We start from the raw sequence: 19,932 nt of genomic DNA, 5'->3' as shown, positions 1-19,932 counted from the left end.
GCGGCATCGTTTTGTTGTGTTTTTTTTTTTCCTCGAGTTATGACTGGGTTTTATTTGTTTAGGTTTTCCTTTAAAAAAAACAGACTTTCAACTTTCAACTTTCAACTTTCAACTTTCAACTTTCAACAGTTTCAAGGCAGCCCAAGGGCGAACTCAATCCCACCGAAATTTTCCCGCCAAAAAACACCGGAAATTTTCGCAGACAACAGGTAGCAGAAGTGGCAAATGCCGTTCATCGCGTATTCGAATCTAGAGGAGAGAGCATGGAAAGGTGTCACAGCTCCATCGACACGAGCGACATTGGTGCAATCTTGGCCAAGTATTTCCCCCATAACGATTCCTCGATTGATGACGAGAAGTTGATGCTCACGTCGGATCTCATTCACTTTTTTTCTACACCAGCAGGGCTAGATATCGCTTCTCAGGTACCTCTCTCCATCTTTCTGATTTTTTATGTAATGCAACCGTGTTAGTTGTTGTTCAGGTAATCCAATTCGACTTTGTTTTCTTCAAATTACTGAATCCGAGAGTTAAGAATGCTAATTCCGTCCTCGAGAATGAAAAGAATGTCGAGTTTAGGAAAATAAAATAGGTTGCCAAACTGGTCCTTCTTTGATTGTTTTATGCAAGGGCAGAAGGGCTTACATCTACGGTTTTCACCCTTCAACAATATTTAATTCGTTTTATGGAACTTAGGTTTCAGCGGATTTTTATTTGTCATCTAAATGTTGTCTCAAAATTTTCTTGTTGTGAAAGGCGAGGCTGACATTGGAAACTGCAGGTAAAGGATGATAACAACAACTATTCTTTGGCCATTGACTTTCAACAGTTCAGGAAAGTATGTGATCTTGAGAATTTTCATGCCGCTTTGGTGGAGAAACCTAAAATTGCTCTGTTATGCGTTGGCGCTGCAGTACACAAGGTAAGGAGTAATCTATAATGGTATAATTGTCTTGATTTATTATTATTTTTTGTTTATGAGCCTCGGAAATATGTTGCTTGATTTGGGTGCAGATTTTATTGACCAAAGGGGAGAACATGTTTGAGGATGGGGCAAAGATAAATATACGTTTACACAATGACCCTGAATCTATGATAGCTTTGAAGAACTTAAAAGCGGCATACATTGGTAAAATTCAATATAATTTAGTATTCTCCCAAACTATTATTAATACGTTAAATTGTTCCCTAATAAGATTTTGTGAAGTGACAGACAAACTCGTATCTGTTCGTGGAACTGTAGTTAAAGTTAGCACCGTCAGGCCTTTAGTAATACAAATGAGTTTTGAATGTGAAAAATGTAAAACAAACATCACACGTATGTTTCCTGATGGAAAGTTTTCGCCACCGCCAAGTTGCCCTTTACAGGGGTGCAGGAGCAGAACATTTCTTCCAATTCGACCCTCTGCTCAGTCGGTAGATTTTCAGAAGATCAGGTAACAGCTTGATGCCAAATTTTTTTGCTGTTATCTGCACCCGGGGGTGGGGGGTGACTGGGGGAGGGGGTTGTTTTCCTCTACTGGCTCTCAGGCTAGACCTTTTATTTGTTGATGTCTTCACTTTGGATACTCTTTATCCAGAATACAAGAGCTACTAAGATCCGAAGATCATGAAGAAGGTCGGGTGCCTCGAACTGTCGAATGTGAGCTTGTTGAAGATCTGGTTGATGCCTGCATCCCTGGGGATGTTGTGACTGTTACTGGAATTATAAGAGTGATTAACAATTACATGGATATTGGAGGAGGTAAACCAACAAGATTTTATTGATGCTATTATACACGATTCATTGTGTGATGTTACATCTGTTCTTTCTAAATTCTGTCTATAAGATTGGTTAGTAACAATTACACCTATTAAGATTTCCTGCCTTCAGAGTTCAGATGGTGTGTTTAATTGCACAGTCCCAATTCTGTAAGGGAAATGATAATAGGATTCTGCACTACGTGGTAGAATCTGCAATGAAAGACAAAAATTGGCCAACGAAGTTCATCTCGTATTCGAATACGTTCATTGAAGGTTTTTTAGCTATTTGTTTTATTCTTCATCCATACTTATTCACTTGCTTTGTGACACAATATTATTACTTACCCAAATGTCATCAATTTGATCAAAAAAAATTAGGCTTCAGTGGTTTCATTGAGAACGAACATCTAGAAAAGCGCAAGCTAGTTCAGCTATTAAAGTCTCTTGATTCTATCTTCAATATAGAATTTGGCGGTGAAGGGGTATGGGAGCAAAGGATGGTCAACCCAAGTTGTCTAAGATAATAGCTGGATAGAGGAAATGAATTTCTTTTTTGAAAGTGAAACAAACTTTTTGAGAAAGGAAAGTCCAACGAAGTTTTTGACATATACCTTGATATTTATGCATTTAAAGGTGGCTAGTTTGGATAGTATTGCCCTACTATCTGGCCTTCTAAACTCTTCAATAATTGCACATTTGTGCAACAGAAGACCAAATTGAGGAGAACAAGATGAAGCTGACAGCCGGACAGTGACAAGTTCTTAAGCCATGACCATTCTGCTTCATGTTGCTGTAGGGCGTTGGACATTATGTCAGTTTAAGTTATTTGCTAGTGTTGTTACCTGTTACTTGGGATATTCTTGAAGGATTGTTACTGCTGTATCACTGGCCAAAAAGAAATGCAGCTAAATCATGGGAATTAGCATAACGTGCAATTTCAGAGCATTTCCCTGTAATATTTTGGTTCTCTCTTCTTCTCCCTTACACAAACCAATCGACACATGCACATTTCAGTGTCAGTGAAACTGAGATGTAGCCTCAGGTTGCAAGGGAAAGAGAGGCCAGTGAGTTTTAACATAAAGGCGTGGTTTAATGTCATAGATATTGCTATAGTATGTTGCGTACGCTGAAAATTGAAGTTAGGGAATTTTTCTTGTACTTATTGCAATAAATGCATGAGCTGTTTCTCATTTTTCATGCCATAGATCTTGACATGGTTGTAAGATGAATTAACTAGCATGTTCTACGTTATGATGTTTATATGCATATAAACAACTATTACCTTATGATGAATAATCTACCTATCTAATTTCTGTATCACGAAGATATTGTACTCTTTTCGATTACTAATGCAGCCTTGAGCAATTCTGATAAAACACAGGGAAATCAAAAGGCAAGAATCAAGGATTTTACTATTTATATCTGGAAGCAGTTTCCATAAGAAATTCCAAGTCACAATCAACATCAAAGGATTTTCAAGACTCTGAATCTAAGGCCAGACCTACGGAGCTGTTTGACTTATTCACTTTCTCTCCGAGGGATTTGGAATTTATTGTGAAGTTCACTGAGGAACATGGTTCAGATATCTTCCGCCAGATACTTCAATCCATCTGTCCTTCCATTTATGGACATGAGCTTGTTAAAGGTACGCATTATATTTTCTTGATGTTAAAGCACCTCCTTTCCTTCGAAGTTTGACATTGTATCTCAAAACTTTCATGCGATACCTTTGACAGATGGTAGCAATTTGCAAAACATTACCGCTCTAGGTTGTGCGAGACAGTTCGGTCCTTAATCTTAGCAAATGCGATGTGCAAAATTAGCCCCAATATTCCCGTTTTAATACACATTAGTAGTAAGAACAATATATTAACTTATGAATTGAGTCGCCAGACTAGAGTTTGATACCTTGGATGCCATAATCAATTGTTGCATTCAGATTATGATCACTGCAGCAGCGACTTTTAGTAATCTTGATGCCAAGTTGTGTATAATTAGCATTGCATGGTTAACCATATGCTTTTCTCAGGTTGCAAATTTAATTGTCCTTTCAGGTTAGGGTATCTCATTGACTAGGGAATCCTACATTTATGAATTATGCTAATTTCTTGTTTCTTGACAGCGGGAATTGCGCTTTCTCTGTTTGGAGGTGTACGAAAGCATTCAATGGATCAGAACAAGGTTCCTGTCAGAGGAGACATCCATGTCATAGTCGTTGGTAAGTTCATATTCTATTATGGACCTAAAGCGTCAATAATCAAGTTCAGATAAATTGGCAAGATGAACTTGAAGGATATTGAAAGACACTATTTTCCAGGTGATCCTGGACTAGGGAAGAGCCAACTGTTGAAAGCTGCTGCTGCACTTTCTCCACGTGGCATATATGTGTGTGGTAATGCTACAACTAATGCTGGCCTCACAGTAGCAGTGGTGAAAGACTCCATGACAAGTGATTATGCCTTTGAGGCTGGTAGTTATTGGCTTCTCTCTCTCTCTCACTCTCTTCACATTAATTGTGATGTTTTAGATTTCCATTTTGCAGAGCTGTTTGTTAATTATGAAATATTTAATATGTTGATCAGTTCCTATAATTTTACATGTATACGTGAGCACTTAGATGATGCAAATAGTAAGAACATTGCTGGTTGAGATCATTTCTGCTTCATTAAAACTGTTCTTAGTCGGCTGAACTCTCAGACATTAAGTTCCCTTTGGCCTACACATTTGAAAAATGTTGGTTCGGTCTAGCAAAGTTTTGTTTTCTAGGTTTACTTATGTCAATGTGAGATGGGAAGAGTTTAGTTGGTTTATGGGTTGCGTGAAATTTCTATAGGGGGCAGGAAGTGCATAATTTATTAATTTGTACAGGAACTCCTTGAGAGTGAAGCTTTTGATGTTTAAATCAGTAGCATTCAGGGGGATCCTGATATTCCTGATAATATGAAGAAATCTTATTTTTCACGGTCATCTTCTGAACTTTACACCTGAAGAACTTCAGGGTATTTAATATGAAGCCTTCAAGCGGTGAGAATTTTTATTGTGACTTTCTGAATGTCCCATGAAATGGGTTAGAAAAGGACGATATTCATTACTTTATTCTTCACTTGATGCGTCTTGGAGCTATCATAGCACGGCATTTATCAATTGATTAAAATATGGAGTCTAACTCTTGCATTATTAGCGGAGCAAAGAAATTAGCCACCATCCATAAACTGCAAGCATAAAGTTGGGCATGCATGATTCTGTGAAGTTTCCAATGGCAGCATGTAAAAGAATGCGATACAGTAACAACTATTTTTTTGATAGGTGCCATGGTACTGGCAGATGGTGGATTGTGCTGCATTGACGAGTTTGACAAAATGTCTGCACAACATCAGGTTTGTCCTGACTGGTTTCACATTTAGAACTATCAAACCTATGCTTTACTGTCATGCAATTATCACAGGCCCTCTTGGAAGCGATGGAGCAGCAATGTGTCTCTGTTGCAAAGGCTGGGCTGGTAGCAAGTTTGTCAGCACGAACTTCAGTCTTAGCAGCTGCAAACCCTGTTGGTGGTCACTATAAGTAATTTCTTTTGTTGGTTATGCTTTTTGTTGAAGTTTTTCTGAAAGTTTGGATAGAAACAATTTTCTCTTGACCATGATAATTTGTATCCAAATCAGAATGATTCTTTGAGATGAGGAAATCATTTTCAGTTCTCCCTTTACGGATACTGATGTGATATGTTGCTACGGTTTCCACTGAGATTATTGTGTTTCTTGGTTTCCTTTTTCCCAGGACCACGCCATTGGTTTGTAAGTCTTAAAAAAATATAATAGTTATGACGGCAAATAAATTAATTAAAGATGTCACGTATTTAAGAAATTACATGTTATGAATTCTAAGTATTTATAGTGATGCTATTGTATGCTCAGAGTTTCTCATTATCTGCAGATTTGTAGTTACTAACATATAAATTCAAATTGCAGCCGTGCTAAAACAGTGAACGAGAATTTGAAAATGAGTGCTGCTCTTCTCTCACGATTTGATTTGGTTTTCATTTTACTTGATAAACCTGATGAACTGTTGGATAAGCGGTTATCGGAGCACATAATGTCTGTAAGTTATCTTGTCTTGGTGCATGCTTTTAATATAGTAACGTGCTATCATATCCCATCCTAGGTGCATGCTATAAGCTGCTAGTTTATTTCATTTTAGCTTAAATACAGGTCATACATGCACGCGTTTTGTGGAGAAATTCTGTCATCCATTAACATCAATAATAGGAAATTGGAGTATATCATGTACAAATTGTGATGAATTTCAAAGAAAACTAAAAGTTACTTCTGTCCAAAGAGAAAACATGTGATATATCGAAGAGCTGATGGTTGCCCATTTGCAACATGTTGAATATCTATTCCTGCGTTTCAATGGTGAACGTGACATAACTTGTTCAGTGTACTGGCCAAAACTAAAAGGTTTATTTAGATTTCCAAGCAATCAGGATATGTTTACCTTTTGTCAGTGTAAAGTCATGATATTCTTCATCATTCATCAACAACATAAGGATGCTACTGACCTGTTTGTGTATTTTGGAGCTCCATGCTGGAGGTGGAGAGCATTCACCAATGGTAAAAAAGCCTCGTCTAGGTAGTCTCTCCTTTTCTCTGGGCTAGAAGTTAGTACTACTGAATTTTTACCAAGAATCTTAGACCAAGATGGGCTTTTTGATTCAAAAAATGCAGCATCACAGAATGATGGGAGCATAGGTACGAATGCCAATAGTGCTTCTTTGGTTTCGAGGCTGAGACTTGACCCCAAAAAGGATGCTGATTTTGTTCCATTGCCTGCTCCACTTCTTCGCAAATACATTGCTTATGCAAGAAATTTTGTTTCTCCTAGGTGATCGTAATCTCAACTCTAATACAAACATTAGTTATGATCTTTGCCTTTTCCTCTTTTAAAGTATCATTCTGTTCAATAGGATGTCCAAACCAGCAGCAGAAATACTACAGAAGTTTTACTTAAAACTGAGAGACAGAAATACATCAGATGATGGTACGCCAATAACGGCAAGGCAACTGGAAAGTTTAGTGAGGCTGGCACAAGCTCGAGCTCGGATAGACTTGAGAGAAGAGATAACGATCCAGGATGCAATGGTTGGTTCTTAGTATGGTTAGCTACGTGATAATGTGAAATCTTTTATCTATTTTACTTGATTACTTCATACCTCTTCAAGCTTTTCTAAAGTGCTGCTGCAAAATGTAGAAGTCGTGATATTATCTTTTGTGGAATAATAATGCAATTTCAAAAGTTTTAACCTAGAAGACGCAGTTAGATCAGGATCCCCTTCAAAAATTTTGTTCAATTTGCCAATATAATACAGGTTATAAGAGTTACAATTTGCAGTGAAGGCTGGACTTGGATCGGAAAAATGCTTTCTGGTTTATAGATGTGGATGCTCACATAAGATATGCACCTCAACATTTACGAGCACTATGTCTGATTGAGCCTTAAGCTCTGTAGTTGACCATTCCTTTATTTCAGGTGAAACATTAGGCATGGATCATGCTAAAAATAATTTTGGGTTTAATGCATTTATTTGTAATTTTTTTTCATTTGTAGGATGTCGTTGAAATAATGAAAGAATCCCTCTATGATAAGTACGTTGATGAGCATGGTTTTGTGGATTTTGGACGGAGTGGGGGAATGAGTCAGCAGAAAGAAGCAAAAAGGTTTTTAGGTGCTCTCAATAAGGAATCAGAGTTGCAGCAGAAGGATTGCTTTTCGATTTCGGTATGCATCCTTCTCTTTACCAAGTATAGCAATGTTTGATTGTCCTTAAAATCAATCAATCCACATAAATATTCTATTGCATTTCAGGAAATATATAGCTTGGCAGATAGAATTAGCCTGAAAGTTCCTGACATTGACACACTTGTGGAAAACTTGAACAATTTTGGTTACCTACTCAAGAAGGGGCCGAAGATGTACCAGGTATTGTTCTGAAGTTTGAGGACTTGATAGAAGCACAAATTCCTAGTTTGCAAGAAAGTGTCTGTTTTTGTTGAAATACAAAGAAGATAAAATAGTATTTGATAGCAAAACTGTGACCCGTAAAATTGCAGCTTCGGGGCAAAACTTCAGACCTTTGTCTTATTTAATTTGGATATTTTACATGATGATCATGTACTTTCTCTTGGCAGAAAGTAATAAACTGGTATAGAGTCTGGCATCTGAAGCCACTAAAAGAGGAGATTTGTGATGTTCCTGATTTTCAATGCTCCAGAGCCAACGCCAAGAAAATTACTTTCTGCATTTCTTTCCATTTCTCTGTTTTTTTAATTTTTTATTTTATAAGTTCCATTTCTCTTTTTAACATTATGAAGTATGAACATTATCAATTCATTCAGTTATTTACTTCAGAAACATTATATTATGATAGTAAATAAGGGAGTAATAATAACATAATATACTTTCAGCTGGCATCAATAAATTTTAAATTACAACCCAATTAACCACCCCTTCTCTTGCAGGTACTAACATCATCTTACTCGCGCAGCCAATCATCAAGGTCAAAGGGCTGAAGATTAGAGCTTCAGGTGCTCTCTGTTTTGTTTTTTTGTCCGTGTCATCTGATGCATGGTTCATGCCATTGAGTTGCCTTCTCAACCTCAATAGTTGTAATATATTTGCATCCTGCATCATCCGTTTTAATAAAACCAATGCAAACATGAAATGATTTCCCACCCACATCTTTCATTCCCTGTTCTTTTTTACCTTGGTTTAAGTTTATCTTGTAGGAGAAATAGGTAAAAAGCTCAGAAAATCATGTTATTCAGATCAGTACATGATTTAACTCACTCCATGTGGTGGGGGAAGGGATTCAGTCTGGTTTGGGTACGTTGGTTTACTCTGTCTGTCGTTGTCCCTCTGCCTTGGTTGATAGTCCGTAGTAGTAGCATGCTTAACAAATGTAATCTACCATTTCGTGCAATTGTTTTTTACTACTACATAAACAGGTTCACTTGTTTGTTTATGAACAGATTCATTTAGAGTTTACTTGAATGTGTTAATGAACCTGCATTGATTGTTACGTTCATAATAGGATTGCTCGTCATTAGTTATCCAGTTGTAAAAAAAATCAAGAGCTTTAGCAGTCTCTCTTCGAAACTCAATTACAGCCCAATGGAATCTTTAATGGACGACAGGCTGTAGCCTTGTACACGAGATGAGAAGGTTAGCTCAGTAACACCCCTTGTGGTATTTTAACTATTAAGCTAACTAGTAAGCTGTTGCCATTGCCCAGAATGGTACTTCCGGGTTCAGACATTTTTATGGAGTAGGCACTAACAAATGTTTTTTTTTTTTATTTTTTATTTTCCTGGGTAATTTCAAATATGTGCTTTTGCTAAATTAATAAGGGACAAGGCAAACTCAAATATTACACCCTCGCCAAAAATGGAGATTTTTTTACCACTGAATAAACTTTTTAGGTCTAAAAGGTTTGAGCTTTTAGCATGCATTAGGGGACTCAGGAACAAGCAAATTCAAATGCAATTTTTTTTTTTTTATTATCAAAAAACCACTTTGCATCACCTTTAAAAAAAATTCATTTTGGTGATGAAAATTTCTGTTAAGTCTAGTAACCTTGAAATGCCAGCAGGGCAACCAGAATCCCCAATTTATTTTTTTTGTTCATCTGCCCAACTTAAGTAAACCAACTAACTACCTGCATTTTGCAATGACAGGAGCATCCTCTTGTTATTGCAAACAATCAGCTCCTGCGACTCACTGCCATTATTTTACCATCTAAACAACCAGCACCTACACTAATAATTATACCTTGACAATTAATGTACCAGTAAACGCTATGAAAGGTGGAATGAACCTTGTCCTTCCGTTATTGCATACAAGAGCTTCTCCTTCATTTTCTCCTGCCAAAAAATCATCATGCTAAATTATACACCATCAAAGTTCAAAAAATAATAAAACCACGAGAGAGTGCCAAGAAAATTTACTTTCGAACTGTAAGGTGGCAACTTCACGTAATTGGCACAGGTCATCACGCTTGGCAGTTCTCCATCTGGACTACCGCTACAATGCTGTAGAAAAAAGCACCATGATTATAAATTGATAACTTGCTAACAAAAACAAACTGTGTGTTGTTGCAATAGAGGAATCGGAGGATAAATGGTCATACCTTTCGAACGATTGTCAGTTTTGGATTAAGAGATGCCAAACCTCCTGGAGGAAGCCGAGGTGCTCCAGTCACAAACTGTAAGAATGCTCGTCTTTGTTCATAATCAAACTCCTGTATAATTTCGAGTAACTGACATTCCAAACAGTAGTTGAGGATTTTTTAGATCAATGACGCAAGGGAGATTAGAAGTACATATTGGAAAAGAAAAGGGGAGAGAGAGAGAGAGAGAGAGAACTAACACTGATGACTGGTGGGCTGCTAGCAGTGTATCCATGGTCAAACTTGATGTTATCCAAGAGCTCGTTGAACTGTTTTAAAAATATTTAAGAGATGTCACTATATAGGAAAAAAATGCTTAAAGAACAACTAACATCTAAGAACTTGCTAATCAAGATATAAATTTCCATACAGCTATAAAGTCACATTCTCCACATAGCAAACGCTCCAGTTCCTCCTCCGTGAAAATTTGAAGATGTTCAATTGGAAAAACCTGGAAGCAACACAAAGTATAAGATAAAATAGAGTAATAAGATCATAGACATGCTCATCATCATCAAGAAGATAATAAGTTAAATAAAACTGAAACTATCCTTAAGAGAGAAACAACCCAAGCAACCTCAATATGAAAATTTGGGGATACCACTAAGGAAAACCAAAAGCAAAAAATGAAGCTTAACAAACTAAGATGTCTGGAGAAAAAATGGACCAAGAAAACCACTTCAAGTACCTTAACAGAAAGATTTATAAAAAAGGCCCTCAACGAGGTGCTTCCATGCTTCTAATTTCCCTTTTCTTTTTCTTTTTTTGGCATCTAAATTGGAAAAGTGGTGTTCTGTATAGCAGAAATTGACAAAAACTGCATAGCTAATTACCCTTGTGCCCATGAAGTTGATTAGGTGCACCTATACAATGGTGTTCTCCTATCCATTAAAAAAAATGTAGTTCAAGAAGTGCACTGGAATGTCTGCAACTTGGTTGGCTTCACACATTTTTCTTACCGCATAAAGGAACAAAGCATCAACTGATGGGGCAGCAAGAACATTAAAATATCTATCTTGGTCAATGTCAGTTAGCAACCTTGGAGATTTTTTTATCATTTTTTCTTATGATGGATGCCATCTTCTCTTATGGCTTTTTGTAAATAAAATTGACTAGTATTTCGTCACGCATAGACCTGGCTGAAGCTAAAATATTTGGAACCAAAATACTGAACTAGAGACTTTAAGATCAAGGTGAAACACTTCCCTTAACATCTTTCAACCATAGAAGAAGAAAAGAGAGTTTAAAAAAGAAGAAGTATAGGGAAATGGGAGGGCGGAGGACATGCAGGGTTAGGTGCGAAATCTGAAGGAACAAACCTGGTTAAATCCAGATTTGAAAGCTTCAAATTTTCTTGATATTCCTGAATGCACAGTAGCATCCACAACAAGCATGATATAGTTCTCCAAGTTATCTATATTTACCTAAAGAGAAACAATACAACAAAAAAAAAGACGATAAAAGTGAGAGTAATCAATGAATCTAAGTAAAAAATAGAATCAATTGTTCCAAGGGATGCCTTACCATTTTATGATCTGGTCCAGAAGTAAGAACATAAAAAGGATACCCAGGGAGCGTAAAGTCAAGATAAAGATCCTCAATTCTGGTGTTACGATAGCATGATTCAACTTTTAACGCCGATCGGTTGCCACAGGAATTCAAATGTTTTTTCCTATTCACAAGAGCCTGAAACTCTAGCAGTGTCCTGCCAAGCTCAGGATCGAATGACTGTATATCATATAAACTAAGATCCTGTACAAGAAATAATTAACAAATTAGATCGTAAGCATTGTTAAAAATACAAAAATTTACACAAATAATTCCACAATTCTTTAATATTAGATACCTGCCCAAGGATAAGTTTATAGAAGGCCTTGGAGAAGGGCAGATCCAAAACCCTTCCATCTTGTAGAGCCTTTGCCACTACTTGCCCCAAAAGGTAAAACCTTTTTTCCAATTCTGAAAACTGCATCCCATTGGATGTAACTACCGTAGAGGGCCATGGGCAAGGAAAAAGTCCATGAGAAGACATCACAACTCCCAAATCATCGGTTTGTGAGATTTTCTTGGTGGTAAACGAGCCAAGATCTGCTCTCCACATTCCAAGGCCAGGCTTCTGAAACTCATGACAAACCAGGGTATAGAATTCCAACGTTGGACCAAGGCCAGTGCCGACTTCTTCATTATACTCTACTTCAATCACTTTATGATGAGCATGCAAGTCCATCATTGTGGCAGCAGACTCCAGAATGTGGTCCCGCAAAACTAAGAACTTCTTCCGAGGCAAACTGCCACCACTAGATCTCCTGTCTCTTGAAGCATCTAAATTACTGCGAGAAGGTACATGAGGTTGCAGTTGCTGACGACCAAAGGCTGACAGTTGAAAGTACTTACATTTTGCCTCAAAACTGAACAGAAATGGGCATGAAGCCATTAATTGATTACACCACAAAGGCATACCACCAACAGACACAGCTATATTATCCCGCATTTGCTGCTCTAATTTCTCTGTTAATTTACTGCAAATAAATTCATTCTGTGCTACAGAAGGAACTACCAACCTTAAATCATCCAAGTCATCAATCAACCCTTCCGCAAAAGCACATATTCTTTTGTGGGATATCAGATGAGATGCAAACCTATTCAGTCCTTCCAAAATTTTAAGCAGAAACAAAATGTCATAAGTCGGGTTTGAGTCATTCAAGTCAGAAGCAACCCTAGAAGCAAACATGCGGGAGAGAAATGGGCTATTCTGCAGTTGTGCGCCAAAATTATTTGACACGGGGAAATTTTCTACGGAATGAAGAGATATTTGATGGTCTTCATGGTTAGATTTTACAGCCATTCCATAAGTTATTGTGTATACTTGACTCCACAGTTTTGCCCCAGCAATAACTTCATCACCTAATTTTATTTGTTGCTGGAGAATCGCTTGATATATAGTCAAGGATCGGTCCAGCTGTTCTCCTTCCAGGTAAAACACCAGTTTTGGAGAGGAAGCTGTAATGCTACAGGATCCAGGGTTCTCACTTTTCACATTTGTAACTACTTCGGAGGAAAACTGTAGCTCCTGCTCTGCAGAGGCCTGACACATAAAAAATCAATGGCAACGTAAGCCAAAAAATAATCTTAAGCTAAGCAAACAAAGAATCCTCTCTATAAGAAATGGTTGGGCCTTGAAGGAGATTAAAAAAGATATTGAGTAGAATCAATTAACAGATTATTCCGCTAATAAATAAAATACTACCGCTTTTCTTTCAATATCAACGCATTCATTGCTGATCTAAAGCCAGACCTTTTTATGTACCAAACAAAGTTTTAGTCAGGTAGAGGAACACCTTACAACATCCTAAAATGTACCCATAACCATGATTTTGACAAGATAAATAAAACAACAAACCCGAACACTAATGATTGAAGGGAAAAACTACTTACAGTACGAGTTTCATCTAAGGTTATTTGACCAGGATTTCTCTCTCTTGAGTTAATAATAACTTGTTCAGATGTGGACGGTGATAAGTTAGCCTCATCTACCTGTAGATTGTTTGAATTGAATATAATGTCAATATAAAAACTATTGCAGAAAAACAAATAAAAATCAATGGAAATCAAAAGACAAAGGGAAGGAAAATTGTTTTGGCCCCAATGATAAGCTAAGAGTCTGTCAGCAGGACAAAAATGACCAACCTGCATCTCACGTAAAGCAGTGGACATGCTGTCAGGCTCTGTATCACCTGAACATGAGTTTGCATTCAGTCCCAATTCTGCTGGTGCACCACCAATTGGCTCCATAACTTGAACAGTTGATTCTCTTTCTTCATTTCTTTTTATGCCAACTTTAGGCCACAGATATCCTTCAATAGCATTCAAAGAAGAAAAAGGGTCGACAGTCGCAACATCTCCAGAGTAATCACTGAGGCATGACTCTCCGTCTCCCCTCACAAAACGAACTCTTAGGGATGGATACTTATTGGAACGCTCGCTTGGGACAGTCACAAATGAATTCCTGAGCCTAGATGCATGTGTTAAAATGACAGGAAAGCTTTCCAACGAAGAAAGGGCATTTTGTAATTTCTGTATTAAAACTAAAGTAGGTGGGCCCTCACCAGGGGTGTCCGAAGAAGATAAAAATAGCCTAGCAAACACCTCAAACCTTTTTGCTATCACATAGAAATGACTACATAAAGCATTACGCTCTACGTTTTCTATCAAATAGTAGCCGTTTGAGATGTAGTTCAGTATTGATCTTACAATACCACTTTCAATGAATTCAAAAGTGGAAACAGATTCCCTTCCACTTAGATTGAAGACAATTTGATGCAATATACAGTAGAAATTTTCTTCGTCTTGAGTGGCAGGTTCGGTTTTCCCAGCTTTGTTCATCAAATCACTCAAAGCAGTAGAAAGAGTTCTGAGCTTTTGAAGAATATCAGTCAACCCTTTCTCCGAATCACATACTTCTGGAGTGAAGTAACTGGTTCTTATGTGTTTTGCAAGATCTTGAACCCTATCCTTTTCAAGCTTGCAAGTTTTTGTTTCTGACACTGAAGTATGCTGAACAGTATCAAAAGCATAACATAAGCAACTGCAGACCAGACTCGTTGTTGACCTCTGGCTAGAGTCAACAGGCAGCTGGATGCCATTGAACACAGGAAAGATCATGTGTTGAAAATTTTCAGGTGAAAGAAGAGCATCAATAGCAAATAAAACACCTTCTTTTATAAATGAGCTCAAGAACAAGTCAGGATGCTTTTGCAGAATTATCTCAGTAATCTGCAGGGCTAATATAAGCACATGCTGATCCTTTCTAGTAAAGACTCCAGCTAGAAAACTGCCACATCATCAAGAGACAACTATTAGATTATGGATGAACATTTTAGATTTGATCACGCAAATACAAGAAAGCACAGTCACCTTGGAATATTGGCATTCTGAAGCAATTCAACAAGCATGTCCGATTTGCTCTGGTAAACATACTTGTTGATCACAGATAGGCAGCCATAGCAAACATATATATTGGCACCGGAATTAACCATCTGTAGGGGTGAAAAAATATCACAAAGGTGATCTACATGAACTACATGAACATGAAGCGCAATAAAGGTGAGAGATCGATGGAAATACCTTAATCAGTATGGGAAATATGTCTACTCCAAACTTCTGCAGAAGATGGGGGTGATCAACTAAGAATGATTCCTTATCTGACAGCTGCTGGACAAATTGATCTCTAGCTGAAGTGGGGACAAGCTCATTCAGCAACTTAAGAACTTCATGTACCTGAAGCAGAAAATATAACAACTAAAGCATGTTTCATTGCCCCAAATAAGAACAAACCTATAACTTCAATTAATAAGTAAGGTCAAAACCTCAGTAGTATTGATGCAGAAACAATATATAATATAGAAACAGTAATTGTATTGAAGTTAGGGATGAAGCAAACTTTAAACCACCAAGTTCTTTTTTCAATTATCTATGGCAGTACCCATGGCAACCATCCTCCTTGCCCCCAAAGTTAACATTGTTATACTGAAATATAGAGAACGCTTGTAGGAGTACCACAGATTAAAGGTTATCACTTTCCAAGCATCTTTAAAGCACAATGACCATATCAAACTGCACATATGAGCAAAGTGAACACAACTGAAACCTTGGGTATATGAAATTAAAAATGAGGAGCGTGTTCATCAAGCCAATTACAATTATACAACACATACACACCAGGTTTTTTCGCGTGGGGTCATTTGCTAGAATGTCTTATTAAGCTAGCCGTTTGACATAAATACAAGGTAAACTTTAAAAAAAGACATTTCAGCTTTTAAAAGCTGGAAAACAATATCGTACATGTACTAGATAACTAAAACTCTGTATGAAAACCTCTATACAACCCAATGTTATTAGCTTCTCATAAAAGGCTTTCCACCTCTTTTTGAATGGAGCATAAATTTTTTGATAGATCTACGGATGTATCTGTATCTCCAAATTATGAAATTCCCACCTACGATCACCCTGATTCTTTGGGGAACGTCAAACAATAAACAAGCCTCTAGAATATGAGAAAATCTATCACAGGTTAGTGCTCTCTGCATATTGAAGATTAACCATATAAGCAGCTGTTAATATTAGTTTGCTGTCCTGCATGTTGGGTTTTTCCCTTTTAGGATCATAGCGCTTGAAAATGTTCCATCATTCCGCCTACAAAGGAAATCTATCAAACAAAACCACTGCAGCTACATTTGAAGGTTTGAAATGAAAAGTTTTGTGGGAAATTACGTACAAGAAGTCCGGTGCAACATAGGAAAATAAGATTAGAAAAATTTTAGAAGCCAATGAGCCATCAAGTTCATTTTTTAAAAAAAATATATTGTTTTGGATGTCTAATTTAAAAAAAAATTAGCCCTGTTGGGATAATTAAAAGAAATTATGGACCAAAAGTAAGCACCCTATCTGTATTTATCAGTCCAAAGCTAACAATCCACCACCCTTTTGTCACGCCAGTCCTCTTTGGTTATATGCCATCAAAAATCATCATCGCCATATGCAGACAGGACTATCAGCAGTCTACTACCACTCCCCACCACTAACTAATAATATCCAGATACAATGATTTAACCACAAAAAACAGAGCCATAAACGGACCTTCCTTTTTTGCCGTGAAATATATATAGAATACAATGTACTCTAGTAAAATACTTCTTCTGTTCAAAACTAACTAAAACACTTAATTACAGTTTTAAACAATTTTACTGCCATGTTTTATTTACCGATCTAGGTTCACAATTTTTTTTCCCAAACAAAAACAGGTGTTTTTGGGAGCAATAAATCGGTGTAAAACAACTTTAATTTGTTTCAAAACATGGTCCTCACGAGTTTTTTGCACAAGACAACACCCTGATCACGCTCCTACATAAATTAGATGTTGGGCACACGAAGGTAAATGTGGACAGTCTTACCATTCCATAACAGAATTTGCCGTTTGAAGTCTGAACCTGTGACACCTAAGTAGCAGGTAAAGCAACTTTTACCACTATGCCAAGGTTCTTGTTAAAAGGTATGATATCAACTAAAGACAACCCCAATTCCATAACTGTAGTGGTATGTGTATACCTGCCATCAGTTACCATCTTCCATTTTTAACAAGACTCTAATGTATGGTAGAAGGATATTCAGGATTAATGATCAATCTACTTCCAGCGAATACTTAATGGAAACATACTGCTACATATGGCGGACGAGAAAAAATATTTGGTTTAAGATACAAACCTGATTACAATGCCCATCAACCATATATGGAGAAGACACTCCATGTGAGAGGTCATAAGTAGACAATATATCCTTCAAAATACCACTTACATTAAGCTCATATAGAGTCTTGAAGGCTAAAACTGAGCCAGAACAGAGTTTAACAAGTAGTCCGACCAGACTCTGCAATGAAAGTGAAGAGCTCATATCATGCTCAGAAACAAGAAACATCAAAAAAATTTAAATCAAAAACATGAAAGCAATTCTTGCATACATTGTAAATTGGCTGCGATAGAGCTGTTCTGCCATTTATGCTTATAAGGTTTGTAGCTTGATGAATTAGCCCATGCTTACAGAGTTCATCAAGCATTTCTGAGGAATGACTTATCCGCTCCGCTATTTTAATCAAGCAGACAGCCACATTTTCAACAAGCTGAGAAACGTACACAAGATTATTAGCTGAAATGATTTTTAAAATAAAATAAAACATTAGACTAATATCAATCATTCGATGGCTAAATACTATAACTCCAACCTGCAGATCCTCATATTTGAGAAGATTGCACAACACCGGAACAGCCTCCAGGAAAGGTGCAGGACATTCCGAAGGTAGTTTTTTACATATGTTCACAACAATAGAAACCGCTACTCTCTATGCAAAAGCAAAAGATTAATATGATCAAACAAGGCTCCCGACATAATTATTGGCAGTCACAATAAAAATTTACGACTCAAAGATTAAGATAGCTATATGGAAATAAAGAACAAGATAGATATGGAAATAAATATCACACCGCATATTGGCTTACCTGTACGCTTGTTGAGAAGAAATCAATATAAGTTAGCACAGCCATAATTGCCCCAGCATTTAAACATGCAAGTGGTTGATCCCGTGATAATTTCTCTAACGCTTGCAGACACTACTTGGAACCAACACATATGCAGTTAATAATTGAATTACCATGTTTATTCATAATTCCTAATACAAATAAAACGACAAATTACATGCAAAAAAGGGATAAATAACAAAAAACTTACCTGTTCTGCTAGATCCAAGTACTCAATAGCCATTAATCTTTGACAAAGCACAGGAATCGCATCGTGTCGAACGAGGAAACCCGAGGATTGAGGAAACACCTCACATAAATAAGTTATAGCCCTTATAGCCAACAAGGTCATATCCGGATTGTTCTCATTCATAGCAAGCTTCACAAGAACAGGAGACAATAAGTCCGCCATCATACCAGAAAGAGAGTTCGCCGTACAAAACGACAACACTTCACATAGTTCTGTCAGCATAACTAACTGCCTAGAGGAGTCAGTCTCTTCACTCAAACTAGCTGATATGCTCTTTAATTTTCCAAGATCACTAGAGGATTTCCTCCTCTGGTACTCCTTGAGGCTGCTTCTCAAGTCTACGTCATCAGAATCGTAGGACCCATATGCAGAATCCCTCTCCAGTTCTCCCTCTGAGGAACCCGAAGCAGATGAGAATGTATCCATATCACTTTCATTTTTTTGATTGGTATCCATGTCACTTTCATAGTTTTCAGATGACGAATTAGTAGAGATTAAGTGGCTTTGATTTGATGAGTTCGACGAACCAGGTCTAAAATCCAAAGAATTACAAGCTCGCTTATCAGCAGGTAATTCATCAACCATTTCTGCACGCTTTTGGCCACGACTTCCCATTTTAAGTGCCAACTTTCTTAGGCTTATCGCAAGATAATTTCATGTAATATTAAACCCTGAAAAGTTTTTTTAAAAATTCTTAGTAGATGAAACTCACTACGCAAATTGCCAAGGTCATCTATCAACCGCCCCAAACCCTAACATCTGCATACATCTGTACAGCCTAAGAAGACTCTTAACACAATAACATCACCATAGTCAAAAACTCTTCCATAAAGAAAGAAGAAGCAAAACACTTCTTATCATCAAAATCAGTATCAATGCATATTGCTATTCAGTCAACCACTAAAGAGGAAATCAAAACTCAAAACCACCATGGGCGATGGATGGAGAAAAGGCCGAAACATAAAAAATCATAACTTGTTCAAACATCAACGGATTCATGACACAACAAAAAAAAAAAATCAATAACACTACTCCCACAGAAACATTCCAATACAAACAAACCAGAAGAAACAAAGAGAGAAAAAAACACAGAAACGAAGCAGGAGAAAGTGAAACGGAAAACAAGTGATGATCAAAGATAATCACGATGATCACATTCATAAACTTTGATACTCCTTCAAAAGTACCTAAATTTGTTTGCTTTAACGCCCGTTAATCGGCGGAAGGCAGAGAATTGCAAACTAGGGTTTTAATTCCTTCTCGTTTAAGCGCTTAGACATGTATATGGTCTCTCCGTATACAGGTGGTAGTGACGATGATGATGAGGACTGGGTTTTTATGTCCCAATATATCTGAAAAACAAAAACCTTCCATTTATTGGAGTTCAATCTTCCCCCGGCTGGTAGTCATCCTCTGCTTATGCGGTCCACCAGCGTTTATGTTGGTCCTTCGAGTATCAAACCTAGGACCCGTTTGGTAAGGGTTTTTTACTAGCATTTATATTATTTGCTAGTATAAATATTAATACCCATTCAAACAACATTTTTCGTGCATGTAGTCCAAGAGATTAAAGTAGCATAAAATTGTCTTTGTCAAATGCTACAATTTTGAAGCATTTTTTGTGGCATTTAGATATTAATGTTTATTTTGTC

At 37.2% G+C, this 19,932-nt stretch overlaps 2 protein-coding genes across 4 annotated transcripts; one reads left to right on the top strand and one right to left on the bottom strand.

Annotated features, from left to right (window-relative positions):
- Positions 1-104: 104 nt before the first annotated feature.
- Positions 105-8,475, top strand: LOC119987122 (probable DNA helicase MCM8). 2 transcript variants are annotated; one of them, XM_038831912.1, is made up of 17 exons: positions 105-425; positions 782-922; positions 1,015-1,129; positions 1,214-1,436; positions 1,581-1,744; positions 3,125-3,388; positions 3,866-3,961; positions 4,061-4,213; positions 5,050-5,120; positions 5,189-5,307; positions 5,712-5,841; positions 6,321-6,372; positions 6,468-6,624; positions 6,707-6,881; positions 7,348-7,518; positions 7,606-7,719; positions 8,259-8,475. In XM_038831912.1, the coding sequence occupies exons 1-17, from the start codon at positions 264-266 to the stop codon at positions 8,307-8,309; spliced, it is 2,358 nt and encodes a 785-aa protein (XP_038687840.1). In that variant the 5' UTR covers positions 105-263; the 3' UTR covers positions 8,310-8,475. The 2 variants fall into 2 exon arrangements, with proteins under 2 accessions (XP_038687840.1, XP_038687831.1); XM_038831903.1 differs by having other exon boundaries at positions 1,208-1,436.
- A 796-nt stretch (positions 8,476-9,271) lies between these two features.
- LOC119993004 (E3 ubiquitin-protein ligase UPL4-like) lies at positions 9,272-19,639 on the bottom strand. Of its 2 annotated transcripts, XM_038839880.1 has the most exons (19): positions 19,468-19,639; positions 18,242-18,951; positions 18,013-18,123; positions 17,739-17,855; positions 17,478-17,636; positions 17,225-17,386; positions 15,089-15,241; positions 14,879-15,000; positions 13,652-14,795; positions 13,400-13,498; positions 12,526-13,049; positions 11,811-12,372; positions 11,489-11,716; positions 11,284-11,388; positions 10,335-10,415; positions 10,165-10,233; positions 9,926-10,054; positions 9,744-9,827; positions 9,272-9,659 (listed from the first exon to the last, which is right to left on the bottom strand). In XM_038839880.1, the coding sequence occupies exons 2-19, from the start codon at positions 18,893-18,895 to the stop codon at positions 9,594-9,596; spliced, it is 4,569 nt and encodes a 1,522-aa protein (XP_038695808.1). In that variant the 5' UTR covers positions 18,896-18,951; positions 19,468-19,639; the 3' UTR covers positions 9,272-9,593. The 2 variants fall into 2 exon arrangements, with proteins under 2 accessions (XP_038695808.1, XP_038695797.1); XM_038839869.1 differs by having other exon boundaries at positions 11,811-13,049.
- Between the last annotated feature and the right edge of the window lie 293 nt (positions 19,640-19,932).

Source organism: Tripterygium wilfordii, chromosome 3 (genome assembly GCF_013401445.1).
Source record: "Tripterygium wilfordii isolate XIE 37 chromosome 3, ASM1340144v1, whole genome shotgun sequence".
Classification (NCBI taxonomy): domain Eukaryota; kingdom Viridiplantae; phylum Streptophyta; class Magnoliopsida; order Celastrales; family Celastraceae; genus Tripterygium; species Tripterygium wilfordii.
Note: the sequence above shows the minus strand (reverse complement) of the source record. Positions and strands in the feature narration are given on the sequence as shown.